The 21,969-nt window shown below is 46.5% G+C and overlaps 1 protein-coding gene across 1 annotated transcript in view; it reads right to left on the bottom strand.

Moving 5' to 3' along the window:
* Positions 1 to 21,969, bottom strand: part of TFB2M (transcription factor B2, mitochondrial) — a 124,754-nt gene that overhangs the window by 25,245 nt on the left and 77,540 nt on the right. Inside the window, exon 6 of the mRNA XM_033937048.1 lies at positions 19,951 to 20,010. Coding sequence (XP_033792939.1) covers positions 19,951 to 20,010 — 60 coding nt within the window. The remainder of the gene's footprint in view (positions 1 to 19,950; positions 20,011 to 21,969) is intronic.

The following is a 21,969-nucleotide window of genomic DNA, read 5'->3' as shown; positions in this document are numbered from 1 at the left end:
CCTGCTCCACTAGAGGGCGCATCCCCTCCTCGTGGTCTTCAGTTCAGATAACTAGCAAAGAAGCCAATCTCGGGGAGGTGGGAGGGTTGCGAGAATATCTGCCTGCTGTCCCTGGATAACACCTGTTACGGTAAGTAACTGTGCTTTATCCCAGGACAAGCAGGCAGCATATTCTCTACATGTGGGTGACCTCCAAGCTAACCAAAAGGGGATGGAGGGAAAGTTGGCAATTTAGGAAAAAAGATTACGCAAAACCGACTGGCCAAACTGGTCGTCGCGCCTGGAAAAGGCATCCAAACAGTAGTGAGAGATGAAGGTATGAACCGAAGACCAAGTGGCAGCCTTGCAGATCTCCTCAATAGGCGTGGATCTGAGGAAAGCGACAGACGTCACCATTGTTCGGATTCTATGTCCCATGACCCGACCCTGCAGCGAGAGACCAGCCTGAGCGTAGCAATAGGAAATCAGTCAATCAGTTGGACAAGGTGCGCTTGGAAACAGGGCAGCCCAACCGATTAGGATCAAAAGAGATGAAAAGATGAGGAGCCGTCCAATGAGACTTGGTGCGACGCAGATAAAAGGCTAACGCCCTTTTACAGTCAAGCGTGTGAAGTGCCACCTCACCAGGATGGGAGTGGGGCTTCGGAAAAAACACAGGAAGAACAATGGACTGGTTGAGGTGGAAATCCAAAACCACCTTAGGCAAGAATTTAGGATGAGTGCGAACCACCTTGTCATGATGAAATACAGTAAAAGGCGGATCCGCAACCAGAGCTTGCAGCTCACTGACTCTGCGGGCAGATGTGAGAGCAACTAAGAACACCATCTTTCAAGTGAGAAACTTCAGAGGAGCCTTATCAATGGGCTCAAACGGAGGTTTCATCAATTGAGCCAGAACCACATTAAGATCCCAAACCACCGGAGGGGGCTTGAGTGGAGGATGAACATTGAAAAGGCCCTTCATAAAGCGGGAAACCAGCGGATGGACAGATAGCTGTTTCCCATCAAGCGGCAGATGAAAGGCAGCAATCACATTAAGGTGGACTATAATAGATGTCGATTTGAGGACAGACCGAGACAGGTGGAACAGGTAATCCAGCACGGAAGACAAGGAGGCTGAGGGCGGATCCATGCGGTGTTCAGCACACCACGCGGCAAATCTGGTCCATTTCTGGGAATAGCACTGCCGAGTGGAGCTCTTCTGAGATGCCTTGAGAACATCCCTCACCGACTGAGAGAAACCTAAGGAGGGACGCACATGGAGAGGAACCAAGCTGTTAAGTGTAGAGACTGCAGATTGGGATGGAATAGCGAACCCCGACTCTGAGACAGCAGAGAAGGAAAAACAGGAAGAAGCAGAGGCTCCCGGACACTGAGCTGGAGGAGCAGGGAGAACCACGGAGCTATCAAGATCATGGCAGCTCGGACCGACTTGAGATGTACCAGAGTTCTGAGAAGGAGAGGAAAGGGAGGAAACGCATAGAGGAACCTGCCTATCCAATCGAGAAGAAAAGCATCCGCTCGAGACGATCTGGGGAGTACATCCTCGAGCAGAATCGAGGCAACTTGTGATTGCGGGGCAAAGCGAACAGATCTACCTGTGGCATTCCCCACCGAACAAAGTTCGAGAATGCCGCAGAGTTCGAGAATGGAGGGACCATTCGTGCGGCTTAAGGCGGCGGCTCAACTTGTCCGCCAGGCAATTCTGCTCGCCCTGGATATAAACTGCCCGAAGGAAGATATTGTGGCGCAATGCCCACTGCTAAAGACGAAGGGCTTCCCTGCAAAGCGACAGGGAATCCGTACCCCCCTGTTTGTTTACATAATACATCACCACCTGGTTGTCCGTACGCACCAGGACAATGGAATCCTGCTGCAAATGACGAAAAGCCACCATGGCGTTGTAAATGGCCCGGAGCTCCAGCAGGTTGATGTGGCAGCGACGGTCCGCACTCGACCAAAGACCCTGAGTCCGAAGGCCGTCGAGGTGCGCCCCCCAAGTGTATGTCGAAGGGTCTGTCGTCAGAACCTTCTGATGCGGGGGTACGAGAAAGAGCAAACCTCTGGACTGATTGGAAGAGCTGGCCCACCAACAGAGCGAGCATCTCAAGGAGGGAGTCACCGCAATGTGCTGAGAAGCGGGATCCCGATCCTGCCGCCATTGAGATGCCAGAGTCCACTGAGGAACCCGAAGATGCAATCGGGCAAACGGCGTGACGTGAACATAGTAACATAGTAGATGACGGCAGATAAAGACCCGAATGGTCCATCCAGTCTGCCCAACCTGATTCAATTTAAATTTTTTTAATTTTTTCTTCTTAGCTATTTCTGGGCAAGAATCGAAAGCTTTACCCGGTACTGTGCTTGGGTTCCAACTGCCAAAATCTCTGTTAAGACTTACTCCAGCCCATCTACACCCTCCCAGCCATTGAAGCCCTCCCCAGCCCATCCTCCACAAAACGGCCATATACAGACACAGACTGTGCAAGTCTGCCCAGTACTGGCCTTAGTTCAATATTTAATATTATTTTCTGATTCTAAATCCTCTGTGTTCATCCCACGCTTCTTTGAACTCAGTCACAGTTTTACTCTCCACCACCTCTCTCGGGAGTGCATTCCAGGCATCCACTACCCTCTCCGTAAAGTAGAATTTCCTAACATTGCCCCTGAATCTACTACCCCTCAACCTCAAATTATGTCCTCTGGTTTTACTATTTTCCTTTCTCTGGAAAAGATTTTGTTCTACATTAATACCCTTCAAGTATTTGAACGTCTGAATCATATCTCCCCTGTCTCTCCTTTCCTCTAGGGTATACATATTCAGGGCTTCCAGTCTCTCCTCATACGTCTTCTGGCGCAAGCCTACTATCATTGTCGTCGCCCTCCTCTGGACCGCCTCAAGTCTTCTTATGACCTTCGCCAGATACGGTCTCCAAAACTGAACACAATACTCCAAGTGGGGCCTCACCAATGACCTGTACAGGGGCATCAACACCTTCTTCCTTCTACTGACTACGCCTCTCTTTATACAGCCCAGCATCCTTCTGGCAGCAGCCACTGCCTTGTCATACTGTTTTTTCGCCTTTAGATCTTCAGACACTATCACCCCAAGGTACCTCTCCCCGTCCGTGCATATCAGCTTCTCTCCTCCCAGCATATACGGTTCCTTCCTATTAATCCCCAAATGCATTACTCTGCATTTCTTTGCATTGAATTTTAGTTGTCAGACATTAGACCATTCCTCTAACTTTTGCAGATCCTTTTTCATATTTTCCACTCCCTCTTCGGTGTCTACTCTGTTACAAATCTTGGTATCATCTGCAAAAAGGCACACTTCCTTCTAACCCTTCAGCAATGTCACTCACAAACATATTGAACAGGATTGGCCCCAGCACCGAACCCTGAGGGACTCCACTACTCACCTTTCCTTCCTTCGAGCGACTTCCATTAACCACCACCCTCTAGCATCTGTCCGACAGCCAGTTTCTGACCCAGTTCACCACTTTGGGTCCTAACTTCAGCCCTTCAAGTTTGTTCAACAGCCTCCTATGAGGAACTGTATCAAAGTCTTAGCTGAAATCCAAGTAAATTACATCTAGCATATGTCCTCGATCCAGCTCTCTGGTCACCCAATCAAAAAATTAAATCAGGTTCGTTTGGCACGATTTACCTTTTGTAAAGCCATGTTGCCTCGGATCCTGTAACCCATTAGATTCAAGGAAGTACACTATCCTTTCTTTCAGCAACACTTCCATTATTTTTCCAACAACTGAAGTGAGGCTCACCGGCCTGTAGTTTCCTGCTTCATCCCTGTGACCACTTTTATGAATAGGGACCACATCCGCTCTCCTCCAATCCCCAGGAATCACTCCCGTCTCCAGAGATTTGTTGAACAAGTCTTTAATAGGACTCGCCAGAACCTCTCTGAGCTCCCTTAGTATCCTGAACGGTGGAGGCCATGTGTCCCAGGAGAATCATTATCTGCTTGGCCGAGACCGAATCCTGCTGAGACACCAGCTGACTCAGCCGCTGGAGGACAGCCTGCCGAGACGGAGGCAGAAACGACCGGAGGCGGACCATGTCGAGCACAGCCCCGATAAACTGCAGGGACTGAGAGGGACACAACTGAGACTTGGGGAAGTTGATCTCGAACCCCAGATGCTAAAGGAAGATAATAGTCTGACGGGTTGCTGAAATAACCACCTCTCTCAACGGGGTTTTGATTAGCCAATCGTCGAGGTATGGGAAAACCTGAAGGCCCTGGGACCGCCGCGACCACCACGAGGCACTTCGTGAAGACCCGTGGGGATGAAGCAAGCCCGAATGGGAGAACCCGATACTGCAAGTGGAGGCTTCCCACCTGAAAGCGGAGAAACCGTCGAGAAGCTGGATGTATCGGAATGTGCATGTAGGCTTCCTTCAGGTCCAGGGAACACAACCAGTCCCCCTCATCCATCAAGGGATACAAAATGGGAAGCGAAAGCATGCGTAACTCTCCCGAACCAGAAACTTGTTCAGGGTCCGCAGATCCAAGATGGGGCGAAGGTCTCCGATCTTTTTGGGAACCAGGAAGTACCAGGAATAAACTCCAGAGCCCCGTTGGCAAGGGGGGACCTCCTCCACCACCCACAGGCGAAGGAGGGCCCACGCTTCCAAAAGTAGTAGAGGAAGTTGCGTCCTGTCGGAAAGAGACTCTCCGGGAGATCTGTCCAGAGGCAAAGCCCGGAAATTGAGGGAGTACCCCTCCCAAATGACAGATAGGACCCAAGAGTCCGCAGTGATCTCCACCCAATGGTGATAAAAGACACGGAGATGATCCCCGATGGGCAGAGGGGGAACTCCTAAGGCGGAAGGGGCCAGTCCCCTCCCGCCCGGCCAGTCAAAAGGACGGCGGCTGTTTAGGCGCAGCAGGGATCTGAGGCTTAGGAGGAACTCTCTGCTGCTGCGGACGCCAAGGAGGACGAGAAAACGCCAGTGTGGACTTCTGCAGATACCGCCGGGGAGGCAGCCGATAGGTCTTGGGCAGAGTGGGTTTCGCCTTAGCCCGGACCTTTTTCGGAGAGGTGCTTCGTGGCAGCCTCGATGGAATCATCGAACAGCTCATTCCCCAAGCATGGAAGATTGGCCAACCGGTCTTGCAGGCTGGGGTCCATATCAACAATGCGGAGGCACGCGACGATAGCTCAAATGCATTATAAGAGGCCTAAAACATGTACAGCCGAAGTTGCGACAGTGTATCCACAAGCCAGCGAAACTCCGCACGGCGCAAAGAGGGCAAAGCGTCCTCAAAAGATGGTAGGGACTTGATGCACCACTTGAGATAAGAAGTAAAAGTAAAGTTATAATTCAGGACTCGGTTTGCCATCATGGAGTTCTGATATAGGCGCCTCCCGAACTTATCCATAGTCCTGCCCTCCCGGCGGGACAGCGGTATAGACCTTGGAGGGATGAGACTTCTTCAAGATAAACTCCACTACCAAGGACTGGTGAGAGAGCTGCGCCTTCTCGAACCCTTTGCAAGGCACCGTCCGGTACCGAGACTCCATTTTGGAGGGAATAGCGTAGGGAGTCTCCAGATTACGGAAGAAAGTCTGCTGCAAAACCGGGTTCAGAGGCAGCCGCAAGGATTCCCTCCATCTCCTCCAAATACTCCTTGGTATATCTGGAATCCGACTGGAGGTCCAGGTGAAAGCCCTTCCCCATATCCTGAACAAATCAAGTGAAGGAAGAGGGTCTGCTCTCAGAATGCTCTCCAGGGGGAGTGGTGGAACGGGACTGCAGGACAGCCGAAAAGGAGGGGGAAGCCTCCCTAGAATATTCTATTTACTGCGGTGGTACATCTGTGTCCACAAGCAGGGATGCTGAGGAAGCCCCGCTGAAAGAACCAGGTGGCGTCGACGAGAGCTGGCATCTCGAAGTTCCCGAAGGGGAGGACCTCGGGGCATGGGCCACCAAGGCCCAATGACAGCGCCCCTGGGAACCCGGTCCCAAAGACAAGCCTCGGGAAAAGGAATCCGGGTCCCCCGAGGTTGGCTCCTCCCGGATCGGGTATCCAACCGGACCGGTGACCTCAAGAGACTCGGGTTGGACAGAGTGAAGTCCGAGGCCTTAACGGAGCCAGTAGTGCGAGGACCTGTCCCGCCTCGGGGGGGGGGGGGAGGGGAGTCCCATGGACGCTTCGCAAGGCGCTTCGACCGGTGCTTCGACCGAGGCTGGCCCGAAGGAGAAGCATGCCTCGATGGAAGAGGTGAGAAATTAGACGAGGACAGATGCCGAGAACGACGTGTCTTGCCTCGACGCAACGCTCAGGCTGGTCCACACCAGGCAAGGTCGAGGCCGGAGCAAGCTGAGCCAACGCCGAGGAGAGCTCCGAGGAGATGATAGCCTTCAGTACTTCCTCGAACATCGGCACCGTGACCATATTCGGCCGGGCAGGTGCAGCAGTGCGTTCCACCAAGGATGACCTCAAAGATGAGTATTCCCGTGTGGTGGAAGCACACTTGGAGGATTTGGAGGGCAGTCTCGTCGAGTCCGGCGGGACTACACTCACCGCCTGGATGGCCAGAGACTCCGAGGAAGGCTTCTTCGGTAGCTGAGCTGAACCTGAAGGAGGAAGAGGGGACTTACCCGGAGCTGAGGTCTTCGAGGTCGAGGTCCCCGAAGCCTTCAAGGTCGAGGGAGACTTGCCCGGAGCCGAGGTCTTCGAGGCCGTCGAGACCAAGGCCGAAGCCAAGGTCGAGGCCGAGACCGAAGCCAGAGCAGCTTCCATGGCGAAAAACTCTGCAATCTTGGCCCTACGTTGCCGAAGAGCCCGAGGTTGAAGCGTGGCACAGCGAGGGCAGGAATCAGTCAGGTGATCCTCACCCAGGCACAGGATACACCAGCAGTGCGGGTCAGTGATGGAGATAACCCGACCGCACTGGGAGCACTTCTTAAACCCGGTGAGAGGCCGGGATATAGGTGGAGACGGCCGCAGCCCCGCGAGGCAAAGTGGCCACGGCGAACCAGGAGCCCCCAGACGCCGGCACGAAAAACAAAAAAGAGCAGTAACACAATTCAACAAACTGCACAGCGACTCCCATAGAAAATAAAGAAGCCGTGGTGCAAGAAAGGCACTTAGAGAACGCAGAGAAGAGAGACAAGGCTTTCTGGCTCCGTGGAAAACTAAGAACTGAAGATCACAAGGAGGGGATGCGCCCTCTAGTGGAGCAGGAAGGCATGCATGCATGGGCAGCACTAGCAAACTTTGAGATCTTCAATCAAGTTTGCTTGAAAAGCTGTTCGCGACGGGGATCCGTGGATGACGTCACCCACATGTAGAGAATATGCTGCCTGCTTCACCTGGGATAAACACACTTACTTCCACGAAATGCGAGATTCCTTAGATCTCTCAGGTATGAACGGGTGTGGGCTCATCAGATAGTAGGGTCTTTGAAAACGGGGGATTTAGCCATTTTGGCTCGTAAGGAGGAGGGGTTTCAGATGGAGAGTGAGTACAAGGATGCTGAGGGCAAGTGTTTGGCAGTGAGGGGACGGATTCAGGGTACAGAGCTTACAGTGATTAGTATTTATGGACCTAACTCTTCAAGCTTCTTTCCTTGCCAAGTTGACAGATGATTTGCTTCAGTTTTCCAAGGGAGGGATCTTTGTGGGTGAGGATTTTAATGTCTGCTCAGACCCTGCTCTTGATCATTCTGAAGGGGGACAGAAGGCTCTTGGCCACCATAGTGCTGCATTTCTTAAGATGATGCAGAGTCTGGGATTGATGGACTGCTGGAGATTACACCATGGTGTTCAGAAAAATTACTCCCATTATTCCCATTCTACTCAAACCTATACTAGAATTGATGGGCTATGGGCACATAGAAATTTATGGGGTAATATTGGGCAAGCAGAGATTGAATCGATCCAGATTTCGGATCATGCCCCTGTATGGGTTCAGTGTCAAAGGCTTAAAGTTTTGTCCGGACAGTGCTATTGGCGTTTAAATGAATCTTTACTGGGGGATCCTACCATTTTACAGGAAATTAGGGAGACTATTTCTGCAAACAAGTCTTGTAGTGCATACAGGCCGATTTTGTTACTGAATATTGATGCCAAGATATTAGCAAAGGTGCTGGCTTTGCGGTTGGGGAGATTTCTTCCAGATTTAATCCACTTGGACCAATTGAGTTTTATTCAGAAACGCAAGTCGGGGATAACATCCGCCGTACTTTACATTTGTTGTGGGGTGCTCCCCGCTTTGAGGTTCCCATTGCATTGTCAATTGATACTGAAAAAGCTTTTGGACCGGATAGGGTTGGGTGGCATATTTGGAGACTGGATTTGCAGTTTTTTTATAATTCCCCGTGAACGTGTATTAAACTTAATCTTAGATTGATCAATTTTCCTAGGGTTGCCTTGGTAACTCCTAGAGAAATGTTGAAACGCTATCTTTTGGAAATATTGGAACTTCCTGAGGCTTCATTTCCTCCATTTACTCAAGTTTACTATCTTCTGAGTAAAACACAGGATAACCAACAAGGGACAAACCAGGAACCTATGAACGTATCGACTTTATTGGAAACATCTGATAGAGATACTTTTCTTTCTCGCTCTCAATCACATTTTGAATCCACTTGAGAAGAATTATGTCAGTTAATTATTGCTTATTTGGTTTTGATAGATACAAGAACATAAGCAGTGCCTCTGCTGGGTCAGACCAGAGGTCCATCATGCCCAGCAGTCCACTCACGTGGTGGTCATCAGGTCCATGACCTGTATAGTAATCCTCTATCTATACCCTTCTATCCTTTTTTTCTTCAGGAATTCATCCAATCCCTTCTTGAACCCCGATACCATACCCTGTCCTATCACACCCTCTGGAAGCGCATTCCAGGTGTCCACCACCCTTTGGGTGAAGAAGAACTTCCTAGCACTGATTCTGAATCTGTCCCCTCTTAATTTTTCCGAATGTCCTCTTGGAAAAATTGTTGTTGTGTTTTTCTCTGTCTGAATCTTCTTTCTGTACAAGTTTATCTTGAATGTATAATTGAAAACTTATAAATAAAAGGAAAGAAACTTAATGGATATTATATGGATTTTTTTCTCTCCTGGGCAGGGCACGAGGCAGGGGTGTCCTCTCTCCCCGCTTTTATTTGCTCTATATATTGAACCACTAGCCAGTTGGATTCGGGAGCGGGGGGATATTAAAGTTATACACATGGGGGGTGCGGAGCATAAAGTGGCCCTATTTGCCGATGATATTTTGTTATATGTGCGGGACATGGTTCTTACTTTCTCGGTTCTGCTGTAAGTGTTCCATTCTTTTGGTCAACTGGCCGGACTTACTATTAATATGGACAAATTGGAATTTTTTTTTGGGGGGGGCCACCTCTACGGAGGCGGAGGTACAGAGGCTGCTTGCCTCTTTTCCTTTTAGGAGGGCTGTTGGTTCTCTCAGGTATCTGGGTATTCAATTGCCTTGGGACATATCTTGCCTTTATGAACTCAATCATGCGGGTATTATTTCATCGGTGAAGGTTGATTTGCAGAAATGGCATGGGCTATGGCTTTCTTGGTGGGGGCGCATAACTGTAATTAAAATGAATGTGTTGCCACGTCTGTTGTTTCTGTTTCAGACTCTGCCTTTGGAGGTGCCATATAGGGTGTTGCAATTTTTGCATAAGGAATTCCGCACCTTTATCTGGCAGGGCAAACATCCCTGTTTGTCTCAGAGAGTACTGTGGTTGGCCAGGGAGGATGGAGGTAGGGCAGTTCCTAATTTACACTGGTATTTGGCAGCGCAGCTGTGCTTTTTGTTAGATTGGTCCTTTGCTGACTTTAAGTTGGGGATCTGGTTGGAACAGAGTTTTGTTCCTTCTTGCAATCTCCGGTATTGGTTTTGGACATCGTCTGTCCTTACCGTAGACTTACAGGAGCTCCATAACCATTTTTTTGCATCATTTGGTGGGTCTATGGGGTAAGGTCAGGGGAAGAGAGGGTGGGGGGGATATATCCTCTCTGGTGCCCATAAGGGGGGAACCTCGTTTTGGGGTGGGCATGGCCGGGGGTTCGTTCTCAGGATGGCCGGCTCTGGGTTTGGTTACATTTAGGGATGTGCTTTTGGGCAGGAGGATCCCCAGTTTTGATGAGCTAGTTGGGAGGGTGGAGGGTGTCCGGGGTGATTTCTTTGCTTTTATGCAACTTTGCCATTTTTTTGTTTTCCCTGGGATGGGCAAGGGAGGCCCTTCAGACTGTTGAACATTTGAAAAATGTGACTTCTTTTGGGAAGAGTGCCCAGGCCCATTTCAATTTTATATCGTTATTTTAGGGGGCAGGAGGTCATTCAGTATCCATATATACAGAAATGGGAGGAAGATTTGGGCCTTACTTTTCAAAGGGAGAAGTGGGCACAAATATGTCTTGAGGTTCAAAAGGCATCCCATAGTGTCTTGGTACAAGAAAATGCTTACAAAGTGTTAACATGCTGGTATCTTACCCCAGCGCGCTTGCATTGTATGTAACCACAGACTAGTGTTATTTTCTGGAGGTGTAATAAGGGAACGGGTACCTATTTACATATTTGGTGGGAATGTTTTGATATTAGACTATTTTGGTTACTTGTCACCACTACTCGATACAAGACCCAGGTCAATATTTACCTCAGAGCTGTCTTTCAGGACTACATAATGTATGATCAAAGCTTTGGCAAGTCACATTGGTTCGTATAGTTTTGGTGGCCGCTAAATGTCTGAATGATCGGTCATGAAAGCGCAGCTTAGCGCCGACAGGAGAGGACTGGTTTCTTCAGTTGTGCAAGTTGGCGCAAATGGAGCGACTTGCTGCTGAGCATTTGGGCTATTATGCATACCAGGAGTGGACCTGGAAGACAATTTTTGCTTTCCTTTGATCCAAAAAATTTGTTTGGGATGTGGTGAATGCTTGGGGAGGGGGGGAGGTGGAGATGTATGGGGGTGCATTGAAGAACACACAACGTGCCCCCTTTTTGCAATCATGGGGGCAATGGATAGGGGGAGTGGTTTCTTGATGTGCTATATAAGTAGGGGACTGTTTTGGTTTTTGGGGTTTCTGTGATGGGGTGATGTTCCAACACTAGTCAGGATTTTCCTGTATTAGGTAGTGATTGCGGGGGGACTGGAGCATCATGCTTTCTCAGTTGCATTATATTGTGTGTTGTGATTGTATAGTTTTTGAAAAACTTTAATAAAAATTTAAAATATAAAAAACAAACAAACGAGCTGATAAGATCAATGTTGACAAGATAATGGTCAATGAACAATAACAGCATAAATATATCACAATGACATACATTAACAAAGTCAATAATTATCCTATAAACAGTGCCAATTCTCCAACCCCAGAAACCATCCCTCTAAACCAGAGTTTCTTAACACGTGGTACACGGCACTGCGCGGGTCTCCAACCCTCCTTCTTCCTTAATGGCAGCCACTGGGGATCCCATGCCCTCCAGAGGGCAGCCTTCTGAGTCAGCGGGGGATACTAGTTACCTCCCTTCAGGGCTGTCCAGCTGGGCTGCGCCTTTTTTCCCTCAACTGGGACACGGGCAGCAGTTCTTCCACATTGTACGTAGCTGACCCGAAAGCCTTCTCTCCAACAAGAGGTAAGACTTGTGGATCAGCCATGTGCAGCATTCCTGTGCAGCTGAAGTCAGGAAGGAGCAGCCCAGCTGGATGGCTCTAAAGGGAGTGAGTACGGCCTGGAGCAAGTAAGGGAGAGAGGGTACATGATCGTGAGACAAAGGGAGAAAGGAGGGGGGGAGGAGGAGCATGTTGGGACATGGGAGGGGCACGAATTTGGGACAAAGGCTGAAAGGCAGGGAGGGAGGCATGAACTCATAAGAACATAAGAATTGCCGCTGCTAGGTCAGACCAGTGGTCCATCGTACCCAGCAGTCCGCTCACACGGCGGCCCTTAGGTCAAAGACCAGTGCCCTAACTGAGACTAGCCTTACCTGCGTACATTCTGGTTCAGCAGGAACTTGTCTAACTTTGTCTTGAATCCCTGGAGGAAGTTTTCTCCTACAACAGCCTCCAGGGTTCCAGTTTTCTACCACTCTCTGGGTGAAGAAGAACTTCTTTACGTTTGTACGGAATCTATCCCCTTTTAACTTTAGAGAATGCCCTCTTATTCTCTCTACCTTGGACAGGATGAACAACCTGCCTTTTTTCTACTAAGTCTATTCCTTTCATTATCTTGAATGTTTCAATCATGTCCCCTCTCAGTCTCCTCTTTTCAAGGGAGAAGAGGCCCAGTTTCTCTAATCTCTCTCTGTACAGCAACTCCTCCAGCCCCTTAACCATTTTAGTCGCTCTTCTCTGGACCCTTTCTAGTACTATGTCCTTCTTCATGTACAGCGACCAGTGCTGGATGCAGTAGTATTCCAGGTTAGGGCGTACCATGGCCCGGTACAGCAGCATGATAACCTTCTCCGATCTGTTTATGATCCTCTTCTTAATCATTCCTAGCATTCTATTTGCCCTTTTCACCGCCGCCGCACATTGCGTGGACGGTTTCATTGACTTGTCTACAAGTATTCCCAAATCTCTTTCCTGGGGGGTCTCTCCAAGTACTGCAACGGACATCCTGTATCAGGACAAAGAAGGAAGAAGGTGGCATGAACACAGGAGAATTGTTGGGCATGAGTGTGTGAGTGAGAGGGAAATAGATGAGGTAGAGATGCATTGGGGAATGAAAGGATGAGAGGGAGAAATGTTGGATATGGTGGTGGAGAGGACCAAAGGGATATATTGAAGGGGATGCAAGGGGAGCATGTTGGACATAGTAATGGAGGGAGCAATGTGGCATGGGGCTGGTGGGCAGTGGTGAAAAATGCTGCACATTATCCAAGGGATGAGAGAGAGAGAGAATGCTGAAAGTGGCAGTAGAGAGAGTGGGAGAGATGCATCCTGCATCTCTCTTTCCTCACTCCAGATGATAGAGATAGACAGACATGTTGCCAATAGGGTGTAGGAGAGAGAAAGAAAAGTTGGACTCATGGAGGGAAAGAGATGAAGATGTTGGTTGGGGAAGGGAATGAGTTTGGAGGAAAGGAAGTATGCAGAAGGAAGAAAGAAATATTGGATATATACATAGAAGGAAGTGCAACCAAAGACTCATGAAATCACCAGACAACAAAGGTAGGAAAAATTATTTTATTTTCAATTTAGTGATCGAAATGTGTCAGTTTTGAGAATTTATATCTGCTATCTATATTTTGCACTTTATGTGTCTATTTTTCTATTGTTACTGAGATGGCATCTGCCTTGACCTCGTTGAAAACCCCCAAATATAAATGATAATTAACATTTTCTCTGCGTACAGTGTGCTTTGTGGGTTTTTAAAAAAAATTTTGTGGTTATTATGTATTAATAAGATTATATTGTGTGTATATGAAAAATGAATGGAAGAAATTACATTACAATTAGTACTATGATTATGGGTGTGGTGTCAGGGGTAGAACTTGGGCAGGAGTACTCGGTTGATTTGTTAGACTTAGGGGGTACTTGGCTCGAAGAAGTTGAGAAACTCTGTCTTATACAACCTTATCAGGGTCAGCTTGTAGAATGCTCTGGATCAGGCAATGGGTGCGTGACTTAGCCTTCAAAAGTGACCTTGAGTAGCAAATGAAGCAGTAGCAGCAGCAGCCTTGAATTCCAGAGCAAGAGCTTCAAACTGCTTTTTCAAAATCATGTTCACCTTGTGGTCCTGAGCATCTTTTAGCATAACACCACCCTCACTGGGAGAGCCATATGTTTTGTGACTTCAGCTGGTTGAAGAGCTGCTAGAACTCCGGTGTCATGGGATAAAGCCAACCACTATTCCATAACCAGTGCAATAATATCCGGATGTGCAGGAAAAAAAGAAGGTCTGAGTGTTAGAGCCACTCATAACTGGGAAGTGGAGGTTAGAGCCTCCAACTTCAGTTCCTTAATAGCATCAGCAACAAAGCAATGGTCAGAGACAGACTTGAAGAAGCGATGGATCCGAGGGTCATCTCCCTGGTCAGAAGTCAGGGAGGCCTCATGACTGCTGGACCCAAACAGGAAGCCAGGGTTATCCAGGACTGAATCTGAATTCTGAGACAAAAACTGCATGGAGTCTGGCCTCCAATCAGGTCAGTGTGGCTCCAAAAAGTCATTGAAGCTAAGGCCTGGCTTGCTCAACTGAGAAGCAGACACTGGAGGAGAGGGTGCTACCTGGTTGATGGCTGCACGCCCACAGGCTACACTAACACAGGCTCTCCACAATAAATTTACAAATTCTGGGGAGAAGCCTTGTACAGGGGAAGCAAATGAAGCCTGTAGAACCTCTGGCTGGGCTCTCGTGGGTTCTGCAGACTCCATGCAGCTCATTTCATGTTATTGTGAGACAGGGGAGCTGGACAGTAATTTTTACTCATTTCTCGGACCCACAACAGTTCAGCAGCCCTGGAGGACATGGATGAGACTAAGCATGAAGCTCCAGCCTCTCCCTCATGCATGCTGCGGCATATGGTAGGTACATGGACTCTCCTCTGAACCACCAGCACAATTTTTACAAGCAACCAAGCAACGGCATCCTCACACCATGAGAAGTGCATCCCAGTCGATTAAAATTAAAAAAAAAGAGGGGTTTTGAAGCAGCTAGAGGCTTTTAAAAAAAAAGATAGATTGAAATCCACGATGGCTGCTGCCAGTAAAATCATGCCAAATTTTGAAATTTCAGTAACACAGAAAAAGGGTTTTTGGAGGTGGGAGACCTAAACCCTAACCTAAGAAATCCTCAAAATTGAGATTTTCAGACCCACCCTGATTTTCCCATAGGAAATGGAGCTCTGTACTCACAGTTCTATGGAGATGCTATTTCAGTGCAATTGGAGAAGGAAAATATTTTTTGCCTCATATGTTTCCAAAACCAATGCCAAGCTAAATCTTCAAGCTGCCAGTTGGACTGACCCAGAACAGAGACCTCCACCCCCACAGAACCTTGCAGCGTGACAGAGGTGGGCAAACTACGGAGCTGGTACCCTGATACCCCAAGGCTTTTTACACAGGGCACCCAGAGCCCGCATTCAAGCCACTGAGAAACCTAGGTGGTGAGCTGGCTCCCAGGAAAACAGACCCAGAGCCCTGAAGAGAGACACAGCAGGCTGATCCCCATGTCCACCTAAAGGTTTGCCCTGCAGAGCTGCAGTCCAACTCAGCAAATATTACATCCTTTCCCAGGCAGAGGATCCCCAAGAATAGGGTCCCAGGGCATCAAAGTCTCTGAAAAAATGAACAGGTTGAAAAGAAAAACAAAACTAAGCAGATCAGAACACCTCTGCACAGTTCACTTGCAAACTGAAATGGGACAACGGGCTTTGAATCCACGTGGGAGGTGCTCAAAACTTAAGTATTCACACTTCTGCAAGTTCAGTTCGTGGGAACGGATTGATCACATATATACAGACTCCTGAGTGGATGTAACAGAATGGTGGCTATTCTCTACAAATTGCTTGAACTTAGGAGCTGGGATGATGTGCGCTATGCACAATTTCTAACATGGTAATTGCTTGTGTAATTGCCATTACAGAATACTAGCAAAAACCCACAGCAATACTTAAACTTCAATGCAAGCATCTTATGCCAGCTCAACACAAGTGCTAATATTCTATAACCAGTACATATAAGGGCTAGGCATGCCCCTCCCAGGTCCAAACCCCTCTGCAGTTGCATACTATGGAATTTGTGCGTGCAATATATAGAATCCAGGCTAAAAAAAAGTTACACATGTAGCTGCTAATTAGTGCCAATCAGCATCAACACCTATAGCTAATTGGAAGTTAACATAATTAGCAGGTAATTGGTATTAAATTATGAACACAACTGACAGTATTCTGTAACTTGTACACCAAGCATAAAATTGGGCATGCAAGTCTATAGAATTAGGGGGAATATGGCATGATCAGTATTGTGTACTTAAGCAAAAGTAAAGGTAAATGCATATTTTGATACTTAAGTAAAAGTAAAAAGTATAATGAAAACAAATTAAAAATGTATTCAAGTAAAAAAGTGACTAAAATAATACTTTTTGAGTAAAAAGTAAAAGTACTGCAACTAAATCTCTGTTCACCAAGAACTGCTACCAGTTTCATCTCTGCTTTAAAAAGTGACCCAGCTCATCTAAGCAGTTCAAACACAGGCAACTCCATTGTTCTTATAGGCTATATTCACTGAACACAAAATTTAAGATGAAATGATTCACTGTTTGCAAGATGAGATTTGCAATAGCAACATCCTGTTCCTAGTTTTGTTGTTTCACTTGGTTTACTGAGGAACTGTCATTTATATCTCCCTTCTAATTTTAATTTTTAATGTAATAATCAAACCGTATGAAAAATTGGCAAAATTATTACTTCAGTAAAAGTAACAAATGTTATCCTGTCTCAGTATGGCAATTCTTATATTCTTAACTTTTACTTAAGTACAAAGCCTGTTTTACAAAACCGTGCGGCAACAGCCCCGAAGCCCTTTAAATCTCTATGGGCTTTGGGGCCTTTACTGCGCAGCAGCCGCTAGCGCGGCTTTGTAAAACAGGCCCACAGTAATTAGTAATTCAAATGTTTTCCATTGCTGGAATGTTTTACTAGAACAAGCTTACTGGGAAACTAAGATTATGTGCAGATCACTACAGTTTTAAGAAGATGTTGAAAACCAAGATTTGTAGACACATACTTTTGATTTGTCTTTCCTAACGTTGTCTGGGTATTTTGGCAACACCTTATCAAATATGTTATTGAAGAATTTGTAGGATCTATTTTTTTTTTTCTTCGTTCAATTAATTACACATGCTCTTCAACATCTTTATAAATGATCTAAACATTGGTACGATGAATGAGGTGATTAAATTTGCAGACGATACGAAGTTATTCAGAGTAGTGAAGACACGGGGGGATTACAAAGATCTGCAATGTGACATAATAAGGCTCGAGGAATGGGCATCAACATGGCAGATGAAGTTCAACGTGGATAAGTGTAAAGTGATGCATGTCGGTAACAAAAATCTCATGCACGAATACAGGATGTCCGAGTTGGTACTTGGAGAGACCTCCCAGGAAAGAGACTTGGGAGTTATGATTGACAAGTTGATAAAGCCGTCCATGCAATGTGTGACGGCAGCGAAAAGGGCGAACAGAATGCTAGGAATGATAAAGAAGGGGATCACGAACAGATTGGAGAAGGTTATCATGCCGCTGTACTGGGCCATGGTGCACCTTCACCTGAAGTACTGCATTCAGCACTGGTCGCCGTACATGAAGAAGGATATGGTATTACTCAAAAGGGTCCAGAGAAGAGCGACTAAGATGGTTAATGGGCTGGAGGAGTTGCCATACAGTGAAAGATTAGAGAAACTGGGCCTTTTCTCCCTCGAACAGAGGAGATTGAGAGGGGACATGATCGAAACATTCAAGGTACTGAAGAGAATAGACTTAGTAGATAAGGACAATTTGTTCCCCCTCTCCAAGGTAGGGAGAACGAGAGGGCACTCTCTAAAACTGAAAGGGGATAAATTCCGTACGAACGTAAGGAAGTTCTTCTTCACTCAGAGAGTGGTAGAAAACTGGAACGCTCTTCCGGAGTCTGTCGTAGGGGAAAACACCCTTCAGGGATTCAAGACAAAGTTAGACAAGTTCCTGCTGAACCAGAACGTACGCAGGTAGGGCTAGTCTCAGGATGCTGGTCTTTGACCAAGGGCCGCCGCGTGAGCGGACTGCTGGGCACGATGGACCACTGGTCTGACCCAACAGCGGCAATTTTTATGTTCTTATGTTCACTCAAAGCATTAATCTTAGAAAAGAAAATTAGAAACAAATACAACCAATTTTTACAAGGAAAATACAAACTTAATATATAGTCCACTAATAGGGAGAACAAGTAAGAAAAGAAAAATCCCTTTCAGGAAAAAGGGCAAAAACAAATAATCATTAGAAGAATAGAGCTTGACTACTTATTATAGATTTCAGTAACCCTGACCTTTCCTAAGTATCTGTAGCATCAGAAATCCCTTTTCCTTCTAAAAAGAATCGCAACTGATTTGGGTCAAAAAAGATGTATTTGTTTTGCTAAGTAATAAAACCATTTACAAGGGAACCTCAAGAAGCTCCCAAGGAGATAACTTTAGATCTATGTTGTAAGAATTCCTTCCTTCGAATTTGAGTTCATCTTGAAACGTCCAGAAAAATAAAGACTCTTTCTCCCAAATAAGAAATTTGCTTCAAATTAAAATATAATTTCAAGGTCATGTCCTTATCTTGAAGGAAGACAAAGGATACTATCAAAGTAGCTCGACCCATCAATTCAATTTCAGAAGATTCCAGTACTGCTGAAATTCCTAACTGTTCTTGTTCTTTTTTTCCTCCTGGATAGTCTGTTTTAGGAAATAAATCTTTTTATCGGGGGAATATTTGAACCTGGAATTTTCAAGCTAGAAATCAAAATTTTTTTAAAGATCTCTCTTGGGGTCATGAATTTAGGTATAGGAAAATTCAATAACCTTAAGTTCAGACTTCTAGTTTGGTTTACATGATTTTCAATTTTTCGCAAGTAAAAAGCTTTGTCTGTAACTTGTTGTTTATTCAAAGATTTGACCTCAAAAGATATTTTGCTCAATCACCCCAATTTTCTGGTTTTGCTGTTGAATCTGAGTCTCAAATTGGTTAATTTTTAATGGAAAGTCAAGTGTTGGTGAAATAACGCTGGTACATACCAAATGCAAGTTTTCTTTTGCTGGCTAGAGGGAGTCTAAAGTTACCACCGGCAGTTTCAGAAGAGTAGGGTCAGCTGAGATTGTTCTTGTTCCAACCACGGAGCTCTGCTGCGGTTCAAGTCTCTTCCCAACTCACCACCACTCTTCATCGGTGCTCCTCCCTCATTCGGCTTCAACAAGTTTGAAAGTGTTGAAGCTTCCAACTCCAAACTTGCAGGCTACAATGACTCCTTCCGCCTCTTCAGCCCCAGGGGGCCCTCTAATCAGAGGGTCATTTCTAGACAAGGGGAGGGTCAGGTCCAGTGTAGCTCAGCGAAAATTCGCTGTGGCTCTGCTGCAGAGACGCCCAACGCTGAAGGGACTGTAAAGGAAGTCATTACAGTCTGGCATGGTGTGGATGTAGTAGACAGAGATAGAGGGGTGATCCTTTGTCTCCCCCTTCTTTTCGGCATCAAAACAGGTAACAGTGACAAATTTAAAGATCGTAATGCTCAGCTGAAACAGAAGCTCACAGACGTGCGTCCTGCTCTGTCGCCATCTTAACTTGTTCCCCCTACACACCAGGTCCTATTTCTTTGTGTTTGGTATTGTTCTTTGTTCATTGTTTTTGCTTTATGTATATTTACATGGAAACCGCTGTGACTCCAGTAAATAAATTTTACTATACAACACTGGGCATTATTATCAACTTTTGCTCGGCAAACTGCTATGACAAACAGTAGGAGCAACATTATGTCCTCATCTAAGAAAATATTTTGCTCTGCAAGAAAAAAAAATAAAAAAAAATATATATGTATTTTTTTGGCCATTTCCAATCTCATACCCATTCCTCCTCTTGGACTGGAGGGTGTTTTTCCCCAGAAATTAAGCCCTGGTTAAATATTTGTTCAGTGTGTGTGTATATATGTATACATACACACACACACTGAACAAATATTTAACCAAGGCTTAATTTCTGGGGAAAAACACCCTCCAGTCCAAAAGGAGGAATGGGTATGAGATTGGAAATGGCCAAAAAAATAGTTTAGCTTCTATCCTGCCTCTGGCTCCCCCTCTCTCCCCAGCTCTACTTCTTTTATCTACAAAATTCTAAACTATAGTAATATGCAAATCTTAAACAACTATCTTCTAAAGTACCCAAAATGACCACTTTTATGAGCTGAAAACAAAAAACACATAGATGTCCTTATTTATACATACCACACTCTTTGGTACTGAAAGTTTCTTGTCTCTCGATGTCAAAAATGAACACCACGGCTCCTAGCAAAAAAAGTCACACCATTTATTAGATTCTCTAAAACAGGGGTGCTCAAAAGGTCGAACGTGATCGACCAGTCGATCGCAAAGGCAATGCAAGTCGATCACAGAGCCCATCCTGGGCTCCGCAATAGACTCGCATTGCCTTTGCATTCTCTCTGTTCCCCGATGCAACAGGCCAGCAGCAAATACAGAAGCGCTGGGCATGCCAGCCCCCCCCCCCCCGACATCAATTCTGATGTCGAAGAAGAAACCTGGAACTCCCTCTCCGATGTCAGAATTGATGTTGGGGAGAAGGTTGCGGCGTCAGGAAACATGGAGAACTCTGCGGCAACGGTGTTGGTGGTTTGGAGCCCTGTTTCCAGATGTCAGCGGTGGCTTGGGGGATTGTTTCCAGATGACAGTCCCGGTGATGGCTTGGGGAGAAAAAAAAGGGAGACAGAGAGGCAGAACGGGGAGGCAAAACGGAGAGATAGAAAGACAGTCAGGGAGACAAAAAGAAAGAAAGGGAGGGCAGGAAGACAAAGAAAGGGAAGGGGGCAGGGAGAGAGGAAGGAAAAGGGGGAGGGAATGGTGTGTGTTGGGTAGCAGAGGGCAGGCAGGGAGAGAGGAAGAAAAAGTTGGACTCATGAAGGAAAGAGCTGTTGGTTGGGGAATGGAATGAGGTCTGGAGGAGATGAAGCATGCAAGAGGCAGAAAGGAGGGAAGAAATATTGCATGCACAGTCAGAAGAAGAAAGTGCAACCAGAGACTCATGAAATCACCAGACAACAAAGGTAGGAAAAATGATTTTATTTTAAAGCCATAAAACGCATAATGCATGCCGATCGGAACTTGTAGTTTTTAAAGAAAGCCAACAAAAATGTAATTATTCTTTTAATCCCTCATTCCCAACATCCGTTTGTGATCCCAATGACCGAAGATGGATCCCTTCGATGGATGAATTTCTGCTGAACTCGGCCCGTTTTTCTCCGCCCGTGATCAGGGACTTGCAGCGTTGGAATAGCCGTGTGATCAACAACCTACTCTATTTCCAGACCAACTATGGCGGATTGCTACTGGGACAGCTCTTAATAGTGGGGTGTTAGTGGAACATGTCTTCCTGAAGGGGCGGGGCTAAGAGAGGTCTCCCTGAAGTGGGAGGGGTGGGGAGTAGTTCTGCTTTGATTCGGATTTTGGATTTAAGATTTAATTCATCGTCTTACCCACTCGGAGCAAATAGTGAGGCTGAAGGTAGGATAGGTATTTCCCTGACCCAGAAAGCTTATAAACTAATGTATTTTTGGAATCAGAGGGACACGTACATAAGGCGGCTCCTCTCAAAAACCCCGACTGCATCGGACTTCCGACGCAGGTGGGTATCCTGAGAGGAGCCGCTGTCTCGTCTTTCAACTTAAAAATATACTAAGACAAGGAGCAGGGCAGACCGAAGAACAGCAAGGCCGACAGCCGCAGCGTCCGACATCCGCCTCAGGGGAAGAGAAAGAGTGTTTCGCGCGCATGCGCACTCCTATCTGCGGTGCCCTACAGCGCACGGAAAACGGAACATGCGATGGGAGTGTGCATGCGCAGCTTAGGCTTTTATTATATTAGATGTGGATGTTCATAAAATTCATAAAATGTCTATTCTAGCTAGTCTGGAGTTTTATGTAGATATGCAAGACCTCTATCACCTCATAAAGAACTTACTAGTTTTCTTTCTTTAAGTCCTAGTAGACCAGGCCAGAATGAATGGATTATGCCACTCCTATCATCAAATGGAGATGGAGAACAACAACTTGGGAAGTCCTGCTCTATAAAGGTTACCATGCAGCTCCAACCAACTCAGTATTTTCTATAACAAAGCTTATGTATCCTACATTTTCCTACCAGCTCCACCCCCCCCCCCATCCTGCAGGACAGGAGAGTAGAAACTAATCCTCTAACATAGGAGTCCCCAACCATCGAGCCATGGACCAGTAC

Source organism: Geotrypetes seraphini, chromosome 3 (assembly GCF_902459505.1).
Source record: "Geotrypetes seraphini chromosome 3, aGeoSer1.1, whole genome shotgun sequence".
Taxonomy (NCBI): domain Eukaryota; kingdom Metazoa; phylum Chordata; class Amphibia; order Gymnophiona; family Dermophiidae; genus Geotrypetes; species Geotrypetes seraphini.
Note: the sequence above shows the minus strand (reverse complement) of the source record. Positions and strands in the feature narration are given on the sequence as shown.